Source organism: Antennarius striatus, chromosome 5 (assembly GCF_040054535.1).
Source record: "Antennarius striatus isolate MH-2024 chromosome 5, ASM4005453v1, whole genome shotgun sequence".
Lineage (NCBI taxonomy): Eukaryota > Metazoa > Chordata > Actinopteri > Lophiiformes > Antennariidae > Antennarius > Antennarius striatus.
The window spans coordinates 1,620,037-1,632,220 of record NC_090780.1 but is presented as its reverse complement, the minus strand read 5'-3'; the positions used below and the strand labels follow the sequence as shown (position 1 = coordinate 1,632,220).

Here is a 12,184-nt window from a genome sequence, read left to right as displayed (position 1 = left end):
AACATGATTAAATAGTTTCCTAGATAATCGTTCTGATAGAACGTGTTATATCCGTGTCTGTGATGCTGCTGTTAAACCTATATCCTGCTGTCTGCAGTCGTGGAATAAAAACACCATTAAAAATTAAAAACACCAGGTCGGAACGTTCGGGTGTACGGAAACAGCCGCGGAAGGGAAAATCGACGGATCTCAGCCCGGACCGAATTAACGGTAACACACGCTGGATACATGTGAGATGGTCATTTCGTGTTGTAGCAGTGGATTTATTGGTGAGTCTGCTTATCGATGCCAGTTTATTTGAGCTCAACAAGTTGAAGACATTATTCTCCGGTTACTCAAGTTTGTTTTTATGGTCAGCAATGTTGTGATCACGTAAATCTGATCATATCGAGTCAGTTTACCTACAGCTAATGAAACCCTGCGTTAATGCACTCTGCATTGGTTAGAGAAGACAGTCTGTTTTTGTTACATACACAGCTCAAATCACTGTACACTGTGGAATATGCAAAAAACTAATAAAGCTGAAGAAAAGTACCATTAAAATGTAATTTGGCAGTAAGCCTTTTATTAAAATGATCATCTAGTATGTTTTTAAGTCAACAGTTGATTTTGATTTACTATGGAATAGGGATAGACAGCTGGTTGGTGAACTGTGCCTGGTGTTTTGGTGTCCTTGTAGTAGCAGAGCGATGCAGCGACTGTACGTGGGGGGGTTGAGCCACTCCATCACTCAGAAGGACCTCAGGGATCGGTTCAATAAGTTTGGAGTGGTGGAAGACGTGGAGCTGCGAACCAGACGAGATGAGGATGGTGAGCAATCTATCATGCTGTCGACAGCCATATACTAATAACAGCTACAGTGTGTTTGTGTGTTATAAATTCTATTTAATCATGTGCATTAATGCTGTAATGTTAGTTTTTTGACATTCTAAGATAAATAGATATACTTTATTTATCCTAAACTGGGAAATTTAAAAAGATCTGGTTGTGACTGTTGCTGTTTTCCCACAGGGAACCCTTACAAAACCTTCAGTTACATCAACATCAATATTTCAGATGCAGACTTGCAGAGATGTAAGTGACCAATCACCACTGCCCAGCTCGCTGCACATTTTAATACCAATATTATGGCGATTAATGATGTCTTAGATATTGTGTTGGCTGAGCAACAAAGAAGCAGAAGGACAAATGCATAATGATCAGAATTATGAAATAACTCAAGAGATCTGAATCTGGCATGATGTGAAATATTGTTCAAACACAATTATTTGCTTTTTGTGTTTATCAGATTGTTTACCATGAGAAACCGGTGTTGGAGAAATCATAAGAGATCAATGTTTTTACAGGTTTGAGGGTGCTGAACAACTCGAAATGGAAAGGAGGAACTCTGCATATTGAAACAGCCAAGGAAAGCTTCTTGCACAGGTGCGATCGTGTTCTTCACCTATGAAGTGGAATGTGTTGATCATACATAGGATCAGGTGTTACAATCAGTAGGCAGTGTGTCAGCGGGAGCCTTCTCTCATCGATGTTTCATTAAGTCAGTCCCTCAACACGTCCTGGGATAACCTCCCTCCCTGCCCGTTATGTGTTCCAGTTTCCTTGGGATTAATTCTTCAGATGTTTTGTGTTAGTCAAACCTTTTTCCTGGAACCGCTCACTGGTCCTCCGTAATGACAGATCCTTCCTGACTCTGTGCTGCTCGTCTCTCAGGCTGGCGAAGGAGCGGCAGACGTTAGCGGAGCAGCGTCTCCAGCAGCACGAAGCGGAAGACAAGAGACAGAAAATGTTGGACTCCATGAGCAGATCGGGCGTGGACAACTTCATCATGAAAGCTGCGGTGCCAGGGACTGTGGTTCCGGGACACGAGGTTTGACTTTTCATGAAGTTGTGTGTTTGTTTGTTTGTTTGTTTGTTTGTTTGTTTGTTTGTTTAGGTGTCAGTGCTCATAGTGTATGTACACATTACACACATACCCTGTAGTATTGTGCTGAAAAGTTAAAGGATAGTTGTGTGAAGTAAAATATTATTACATAGGAAACGTGCGTCTGAGTGATAAAATGAGGATAGTACAAGTAAACCTGGGCTCATGTCGCTGAGTTCCGTTGTTTTGGATCATATGTCGTTTTTAAAAACAAAAAACATAAAAATAGAAATCAAGTTCACATAATTTTCCTCCACTTTACATCTGTCCGCCACAAATATTGGAATCATAAAATCATAAGTTAACTGTTAAAAGCATATAAAAGGTTACTATAAAATAAATTAGAATAACAGTGTTCTCGTTAGCGTGCGTCCTTGTGTCTTCGACAAACATTCTTTGACAGGGACGCACGATTGGCAGACAACGTGTGTCCCTGGGACGCCAACTGTAAATACTTAAAATAAAATAAAAAATTTTTGCTACATTTTTCCGCAATATAATATTAATTTCCATTATTTTCCATTTAACAAAAATATTCACAATTTATCAATTTTTCCACTTAAATTTTTGATTCTGCCTTTGTTGTGAAGAGCAGGTTTGGAGGAGGAGCTGAGGGATCATGAAGTGGGAGGAGCTAGAGGCTGGACAATTGATAAATTGGTTAGGGGCCAGGTGTGAGTCCTCTCCATTTACCATGCAGCAGTTTCCGACCACACCTGACAGAGAAGGTTTGTCAGCCTACATTCTGTCAGCCCATTGATTCCTCTGCTGCTCCTCAAAGTCATAATAAATTACAAAAGCATAGACGTCTGCTCGTTTTGCACGCTGCAGTGAGAGAGGAGGTGGTTAGACTCTGGAGAGTTCTGTTGGGTTCCACTGCCTGTTTGAAATGTCTGATGATGCAATTACCTGTAAGTGCCATTCAAATAAAGATTGATTGATTATCACCATGCCTGCAAAAAAGATGCAAAAGTTGGAGAAAAACCAAGTGACAATGAGTGCTTTCTTGCATAAAAAACAATCAAAAGCTAATGCAGAAAAAGAGACAGATATTACTACATATATTACTACAGATCCACGGTCCAGTTTCCACAGGAGAATATACGTATATCAATTAAAGGCAAAGAAAAATATTGAGTGAAAAGCAAAAGTGGGGAAAAAAACTATTACATCTTTCTTTATTTCTAAAACCGTTTTTTAATGACTACCAGGCTTTAACTAATATATAATTTAACTTTTTTTTAAACTCAGTTATGTTATTAATAAAATCATTCAAATTAACAGTTTAGTTTTTATATTGTACTATTGGCAAAACTAAATCCTTGTGTACTCTTCTACCATATATTCTGTTATTACTTTGGGATGCATAAACGTCATGTTGGGATGTACAAATTTTTTTGAAGCACATCCCAGGGATGCACTACTTTCTGGAGGTAACATGAACTCTGAACATATTATTTTGGGAATAAAAGCCTGTTTCTTTGTCAGATGGACACTAAATACTTGTGAATTTATTGTGTGATGTACTGTAATTGTAATGTGTCGTTTCATTTCAGGACTGGGTGGTGGGCAAATTCGGACTCGTCCTGCCGGTCCTGCAGCTTTCTTGTAGAAAAGGCAAAAGAGTTGGAACAATGAAGTACGACCCCTCCAAATACAGCCACAACATCCGCAGGCTGGACCGGTCCTCTACGGACCAACACACACCTGTCACTCAGCTCACCTGGGAGGTGCAAGGCGGGGATGACGACATCAGCAAGAAGAGACGCGGAGAATTTCCTTCATACGAGACTCCAAGACCCAAGAAGATTCGGACGGAAGCGGTCAGATCTGATACAACAGAGGGTGGAACTAGGTAGAAATCAGACCCAACATTTCCACTTGTTTCTGAGACTCTAGCTGGGTCCTCGTGGTTATAATATTATATATATATATATATATATATATATATATATATATATATATTAAACTTTTGACTATTTTTTTATGTTGCTTTCCTTGATTTAAACAAAAAAAAATATATATATATATACAGGTATTTTAAAAAAAAAAATATTATAAATAATATAAGTATTTTTATTTTATATTATATATATATCATATTATATACTTTGTTTTTTCTAAGGAATTTCTGTTGGACATTTGAATTCTCTGAAGTGATGATGTCATCATTCCTGATGGTTTACGTTAGCTTCCTGCTCGGATTCTAAGATTTCCTAAACTTTGTACTTATTTCTGATTGAGATTCTCAGAAGTCTTAGTTCTAGATCAAAGATGATGGAGGGTTCCTAAATAGATTTCCAAATGTTTCTCAAGATCTTTATGAAAGTTGCGCATGTTGGTGGGTGTCATGGTCATTTTCAGAAATTCCAAATATGTTTTCCACGCTGATATTTCCAAGTTTTCCTGACAGCCTTTGGAGGTCTTACTATATTTCCCAGAACATATTTATAGTTTCTGATTCCCACGATACAGTGAAGTATTTTCCATCCCTCATCACAGGTTTAAGCCGACGCCCGACCCCATCCCTCACACCGACACCCACCAGCTCAGAGGACGAGCGGCGACTGACGGCAACGTTGATTCAGACGAAGACGTCTGCAGGACGGCGGACGCTCAGGAACGCGCCTGTGTTTCTGTGGAGCAGGAAGTGGAGCAGGATGAACTGGAAGTGGTGGGACTGGACTACTTACTGAAATCTCATCGGCAGATTAAAGGTGAGGTCTAGTTTCTTGAATCATTTGTTGCCACCTTTACATTCAGGGACCAGATAAAACATCTATTCTTGGATCATTTATCATATTGTCACCATTTTTTCTTTTGGGAGTTCAGGACGTCCAGATGATGAAGATGAGAACGACTACGACTCAGCAGACACAGATGAACTCTTGACCTCCAGGAAACCTCCTCCTGCTCTCCTGCAGGAGAGACCGTCTCCGCCCGCGTCCGAATGCGTCTCCACAAACAGGAAGAGGAAGACGAAAGGTAACGCCAGAGAAGAGGAGAAGGAGACATCTAGTGTCGAAGACGACCTCACCTCCAGGAAACCCGTCACCACCAAGCGGAGGGGTCCAACGATGGCTGCCCCCCCGTTGTCAGAATCGGATGAGGAGGAATCGGGATCAGATTCTGATTACGAGGCCATGTTTTCTAACGTCACGCACCTGGAGATCAGTCTGGCCGATCTGCAGAGGCTGGCGGGAGAATCCCCTCCGACCACCCCCATGCAAACGTCCAGCGTCTCCTCCGGTCCCGCTGGACGACCGAAGAAAGGCACCACGCCTGAGGAGATCCTCGCCGCCCTCATGAGGGACGACAGCAGCGAGGACGAACGACACTACAAGAGGAAGAGGAAAGTTGTCGCGTCGACGCCACTTCCTGTGTTCCAGGGAACGAGAGCGTTAAACGAGGAAACAGAAACGAAGGAGCATCAGAGGGATCACAAAGGAGAAGAAGAGGAGCAGAAGCTAAACTGTGATTCCCCAGTGAAACAGACAGCAGAGAGCAGTGAGGAAGAGGAGCAGGATGAGGAAGAGGATGACAATGAAGAAAAAGTGGAGGAAGAGGAGGACGTGGCTCCTCAAACGGTTCCAACCCAAGATGCAAGAAAAACAGAGGAAATGGAGACTAAGAGGGAGGAGGGGATGAAGATGAAGATCAATCAAAGCATTCTTCATCCTGACGACACAGCAGCAGCTTCACCTTCATCGTCCCATGTCTCCACTGAGGAAGACAATGATGAACTAGAGCAGGTTTCTTCTAAAGACGCTGTGAACGCAGCACAAACTCCTGCTCACGGCAATGAATCCTCCCCCAGTGAGGAAGAGGAGGAGGAGGAAGAGCTGGCTCCTCTGCGGGTGTCTTTGGGACGTGAGGAGGAAGAGGAGCGGCAGAGGAAGGCCAACGTGAGGAGGCTGGCTGCCGTCCAGCAGAGACAGAAAGAGGCGGCGGAACACAAGAAGCTGATCCAGGGAGCTCTGACCAGACTGGTAGGTCGTGTTCGGATCAGGAACCAATGGGAGAACACCTCAACCTCCACTGGGTTGTCATAGTAACGCAATGAATGCATACAGTATTTTCTGCACTATAAGACGCACCCAAAAGCCTTTTGTTTTCTCAAAAACTGACAGTGCGCCTCATAATCCAGTGTGCCTCATAATCCAGTGCGCCTCATAATCCAGTGTGCCTCATAATCCAGTGTGCCTCATAATCCAGTGCGCCTCATAATCCAGTGTGCCTCATAATCCAGTGTGCCTCATAATCCAGTGTGCCTCATAATCCAGTGCGCCTCATAATCCAGTGCGCCTTATACAAGAAAAGCACCATTTAGAATAGGTCATTTGTTGAAGGTACACCTTAAAGTGCAGAAAATACTGAAAAGAATTATTTCCAGAATTAAACTAGTTTGTGTTAAAAAAACAAACAGAATGTTCCGTCTTCTCAGGACGCTCCACCAGTCAGAGCAGGAAAACACATCAAGTTTGGTGATGATGATGATGATGATGATGATGACAAGCTGCAGACAAACTCAAAGATCACAACTTCAAGGGGGGCGTTGTGTGAGGGCAGCCAATCAGAGGACACCCCAGCCGCGAGTAAGAAGAAAGGCAAAGAGAAGGTGTGTGAGGAGAGACAGCTTCATGTGTTCATCCATAAGTGTGTGTGTATGTGTGACGAGCGTGTGTGTGTGTGTGTGTGTGTGTGTGTGGTTCTGCAGTCAGCTCCTCAGTTGTTCAATGGCAGTGAGGATGAAGAGGACAGTGATGAAGAGGAGGATGGCAGTCGCTTTGACATCAGGCCTCAGTTTGAAGGTCCAGCAGGACAGAAGGTGAGGAGGAACTTCACTCAAGGTAGTAGTATACAGAAGTACAGTAGTAGTACTGGTAGTAATATACAGAAGTACAGTAGTAGTACTGGTAGTAATATACAGAAGTACACTGGTAGTAATACTGGTAGTAATATACAGAAGTACAGTAGTAGTAATACTGGTAGTAATATACAGAAGTACAGTAGTAGTAATACTGGTAGTAATATACAGAAGTACAGTAGTAGTAATACTGGTAGTAATATACAGCAGTACTGTAGCAGTAATTTCCACATTTAGAATATTATTTTAATTTGTTCCACCCTTGGAAAAAAAAGCCCCTTAACCCTTAAATTATGGGAAAAAAACATTTTTATCAACCAATAGACACACAGACTGTGTATAATTAATTATATTTAAGTTACTTAAACGATGTTAAAGTATGAGAAGAAACACAAAGGTCAGAACACACAAGCTACGTCGTTACTCCACCAACGAGAACGAGATTCGGTCTCACTGATGTCGTATCCATCCACCAACACGTGGTAAAGAACTAGATCCACTGCGTGTGGTTTCTTGTTGCCGTTGCGGTAGATTCTGGTGATTCGTCAGGGGTCCTCAGGGTTTATCTGATGCCTGTTTTCGATGTTTTTTTCCAGCTGATTGAGCTTCAGTCTCGTTTCGGAGCAGACGAGCGTTTCCGGATGGACGCTCGCTTCCTGGATGAGCAGGAGGACAAGGAGGAGTCGGGGGAGGCTGTCGGAGGAGGTTCATAGTCTGGCCATAGTCTGTTTCCTGTGTTTTATCCTGTTGATAAAATCCTGAATCTCTTTCCTGGTTGTGGTTCAGAGAGAACTGGTGCAACAGAGGAATGTGAGGCTTTGGAGGACGAGAGGAAGAAGAACTTGTCCATCCTGCAGAGCGTCCTCAACAGCGCCCCACGAACAGGCAGCAGCAAGCCGGCAAGCAAAGCCAAGACTTTCAGGTCAGCCGTGGGCTGAGTGTGGACACCTGTCTGTCTGAAACACTGACTCATCTAAATCCAACTGTGTTTGCAGAGACGTGTCGGCGCTGCATTATGACCCCAGCAGAGAAGAACACGCTGCATTTGAGACCAAAACCACTGAACCCAAGAAAAGGTGCGAAAATGGACACTATGGAGAAAACTATTAGTGGTATTTGACCAGTCCACTTTAAAACTATGACAGTATTCTTTCATTTTCTATTGTCCAGAACACACTATGTGATGTCCATTCTAATCATTAAAGCCTTGTTTTTATGAATTGGTTCCAAGAGGTTGTTCTTAAGATGAATTGTTTGTAAGTTATTATTTTTAAATTTCGATCTATAATCTCCATTTAATGTCATTTAAATGTCATTACTACTCTAACTACTAAAGTACTTTTCCCTCAGAATAGAAGTTGTTGTAGGTCAGAGTCAGAGTTGTCATCACCTCCACTGTCTTCACTAGCCTTTGCTTCATCATCCGTGATAAACAGGGTTTGTGGCAGTAAGCGGAACTACAGGACAATAGTTGGATATGGTGCCGGGTTTTTTTTCGTATCTCCAAATGTTCTTAAGTCAAAACGTTCGTAAGTTGAGGACTACCTGATTTAGGAGGAAAAAAAGTTTCCATGCTAGTCGTATCCAAGGTAAGAAGCCTGACGCTCTGAGATGCTAAAAGAGACAAAAACAAAAAATGGCGTGTGTTTGTTCGTATCTCCAAATGTTCATAAGTCGAATGTTCATAAGTTGAGGACTACCTGTATTAAGGGGAAAAAAACATTTTTATGCTAGTCCTATCCAAGGTAGGAAGCCTGACGCTCTGAGATGCTAAAAAAAGACAAAAACAACAAGAGGGGGAGACAAGTGTTGAAGCTGCATGAACGCAGCGGTGCTGCCCCCTCAGGGGTTGTGGCAGAAAGGGGAACTGCAGGACAAGTCGTCTTTGGCTGGCGGCGCGCATTTGTTAGTATCTTCAAATGTTCATAAGTCAGATGTTTGTTTGTTTGTTTGTTGAGGCCTTTCTGTTCTGTAGTAAAGACACTCCCTAATGGGGATGTATAGTTGCAATAAATCATATTGGAATCACCTGGTTATCAACCAATCAGACTCTAACGAAGCTGCCCTGGTACCCATCACCTTCTCTTTTATGTCCACAGAAGGTCGACCAGGAGGGAGGAGGCCCAGAAGGTCCCAGAGGTTTCGAAGGAGATTTACTACCACGTGTCTGGAGACCTGAAGGCTGTGTTCGGTCAGGCCAAGGAGGACGGCGCCGGAGGAGAGGACAGGACGAGCTGGGACAAAGAGGATGAGGAGGAAGGAGGGCAGGAAGGCGTGGCAAACGAACCATCGACTCAGATCGCGTCTCTCCTCTCAGACGATCTCGACACACTTAAGGAAAAGTCGTGTGGATTTAAGTTCTCCTTCTTTGGTGAAGACGCAGAAACAGGAAGCAAGGAGGCAGGTGGGTGTGTCCAACGTCACTGATCTCAGACCATCACAAGGAAATTTGTTTTAAATCCGTCTGTCTGCCAGCAGATTACGAGGCTGAGAGCATCCAGATGCCAAAGGTTTCATGGCAACAAGACCCACGTTTCCATGACAGCAGCTCAGATGAGGATGATGAAGAGCAGGAGGAAGATAAGAAGCAAAGCATTCTCATGACTACAACCAGAGAGTAAGAAATAAAAAACCCTACTGTTAGTTTGTCTGTTTCTAAGGCTTCTGATATTCTCCTTAATGCTGGACTGGAAAAAAAAAACTGATTGAAAATTCAAAAATGACATAAAAAAACAGTTTCAGATTCTAAAAACTCTGATTATGTGAATGTGTGTGTGTTCAGAGAGACGTCTTCAGTGACTGATAGATTCTTCTTCCTCTACCCAGACGACCACAGGTTGACAGGTATTATTAAAGTCCCCTCTCTGTCTATTAATCTATCATTAGATTACATAAGCAAACCATAAAGAGTCTGGTGGCTTTTTTGACCAAGTAGCAAATTAAATCTTTAAATTGTCTTGTTTTTATTTTTTAACAGTGGCTGAATTAAAACACTGTTTCCTTAAACTTGTAGATGTTTTAATATGAGCCTGTTTTTTCCTCCGTCAGACGGTCCTCGGTTGTTCTGTCGTTCCTCCCATCTGGAGGAGCAGAGGGAGCAGTGGGAGGAGAGGAGGAGTCTTCTCAGACAGGTACTGGAGATATGATGGAGTGTCGGTTATAAAAATATGTGTCCGGTCCCACGGTTCTCTGAATTTTGAAGAGAAAAGGTTTTGGATTTTGACATCAAGCCAATCAGAACCCATCAGGTCCAGACTAGTGAGCTAGCTAGCGAGGTCGCTCTTTTTCCACAGCCACGTTGACACATTCTTCCTCGTCTGACATTTAAATATAAACGTGTTGTGAGAACAGGTTTCTCAAATTTGGAATATAATCCCAGTAAAACATTCATGCACTTGGATTTAGCTGTAGGTGGCTGACGAGCAGGAATCCCAGGATAGAAAACTATGGAGTAAAAAGCAAAAGTGAAGGGGGAAAAAAGGCATTACATCTTTATTTCTAAAACTGTTTTCTTTTTAAATGACGCCCAGGCTTTAACATTTTGATAAAACTATAATTTTACTTCTTCTTTTTAAAAAAAAATTTAAACAGTTATGATGTTATTAATAAAACCATTGAAATTAACAACTTGTTTAGTTTTATATTGTACTATTGGCAAAACTCGTTACTTTTGGGATACATAAGCGTCATGTTGGGATGCACAAATTTTTGTTGAAACGCATCCCAGGGATGCACTACTTTCTGGAGATAAAATGAACTCTGTATATATTTAAAAACACATATATATAAACACACATATACATATAATAATATATATGAACAAATTGAAAGAGAAAATATTTAAAGTAATTTAAAAAAGAGTTCTAAAAAGGCAGAACCAAGACGTTCTGCTCTTCGCGCTGCAGAGCCTCCTGTCCATCTCATATGGAAAGATGCTAATGATGCTAAAATAAAAAAAGACTCCAGCTCCCAAAATTAAGTCATACTTGACAAAAAAAATCGACACAAACAGGACGCTGCATGTAAATTAAACTACCAACATGGGATTAAGTAACATAAAGATGGTGTTACTGGGTGACCAGCACAGCAGTGATGTCACAGACAGTAAATAAAGTAGTCCCAAACCACCGTATGACAAAATGGACCCACGTGGTTTTCAGGTTCAGGTTTTTGTGAGTGATGAAGGAAATCAGCAAAATAAACCAACGTAAACATTCTATATGTTCTGGTTTAGAAAAGGTTCACACCTCAGACGAAGTGGAGGATCACCTGATGACCGATATTTTTAACTTCCTGTTTGTCTCCGTCCACAGGAGTGCCGAAAGAAACACAAAGATGCCAGGAGGAAGTTAAAGTCCTCCCACAAGGAGGATTATGGGAAGTGAAGTCTGCGTTTTGGTCTAATTGTAAGGAAGTAATGTCTAAGTTGTGTAATAAAATATGACACATTCCTTGTGTTGTGTGTATTTTGAGGTTTGTTGCTGGGACTGATCTCAAGAACGCTTTTCTACTTGATGCTATTATATATGACATTCTGGGAATTTGATTTTTCTTTTTTGATTATTTCCTTAAAGTTTTTTCAATGAATAAATGAGTAACTATTTTCTCACAATCAAACACTGAACTTGTTATTTACAATATTTTTTCCTTCTTATTTATTTCAATTTTCTGTATTGAATTAAATGTGTTGAGTGTGACTAAACTACTGACATGACAAATGTATGTATTATAATTGATAATAAAGCCAACTATTATTGAGAACACAACCGATGTAGAGCATGGAGGGCAAAGGGAAAATATTTTATTAGCTGAGCTATTAATGTTGAGCCGATGATGGGGTGTCACCCCCCCCAAAGTTTTTCAGTAATTTATAACTGATTTAGTGTGAAATTATTAAGAAATTGTAATTTTAATACACAAGAATACACAGACTTAAAATAAGTTTAACTTTTTTCACAGTTTTTCTTCAATGCTTTGCAAATAATTAAATTTTCCCGTTTTTGAGGAAAAAACTGCTAAATTGTGTCGAACTACTGCATTGTGGGAAATGTAGTTTTGGTCAAAGCCCACTTTTGGCCTATGTATTTTTAGACACTCTGACCTTTTATTCTCTCGCGGGCCACATAAAATGATGTGGAGGGCCACATTTGGCCCCTGGGCCTAGAGTTTGACACGTGATCTAGAGAAGCGGAGGAAAGACATTTCTACACAACCGATCACATTTTACATCTATATGTGCTTTTGTCATATTGATCCATGCAGCTTTCCAATAGCTGGACAAGATTCTGATGTCATATTGACGACATTTGATCCAGTTGCTTCTGCTTTCGTGCTCTGATCTGTTCACTAAAGAACTTCTCCTGACAGTCCTGTATCTTTAAACCGGCGGTGCC

At 41.4% G+C, this 12,184-nt stretch overlaps 1 protein-coding gene across 1 annotated transcript; it reads left to right on the top strand.

Moving 5' to 3' along the window:
* The first annotated feature begins 68 nt into the window (after nucleotides 1-68).
* Nucleotides 69-11,493, top strand: nol8 (nucleolar protein 8). Its single transcript, XM_068315198.1, has 18 exons — nucleotides 69-269; nucleotides 680-810; nucleotides 1,012-1,074; nucleotides 1,347-1,425; nucleotides 1,714-1,870; nucleotides 3,481-3,779; nucleotides 4,427-4,641; nucleotides 4,757-5,913; nucleotides 6,369-6,542; nucleotides 6,642-6,752; nucleotides 7,388-7,496; nucleotides 7,578-7,713; nucleotides 7,787-7,867; nucleotides 8,891-9,195; nucleotides 9,270-9,408; nucleotides 9,574-9,635; nucleotides 9,840-9,922; nucleotides 11,105-11,493. The coding sequence occupies exons 2-18, from the start codon at nucleotides 690-692 to the stop codon at nucleotides 11,174-11,176; spliced, it is 3,363 nt and encodes a 1,120-aa protein (XP_068171299.1). The 5' UTR covers nucleotides 69-269; nucleotides 680-689; the 3' UTR covers nucleotides 11,177-11,493.
* Nucleotides 11,494-12,184: the final 691 nt, after the last annotated feature.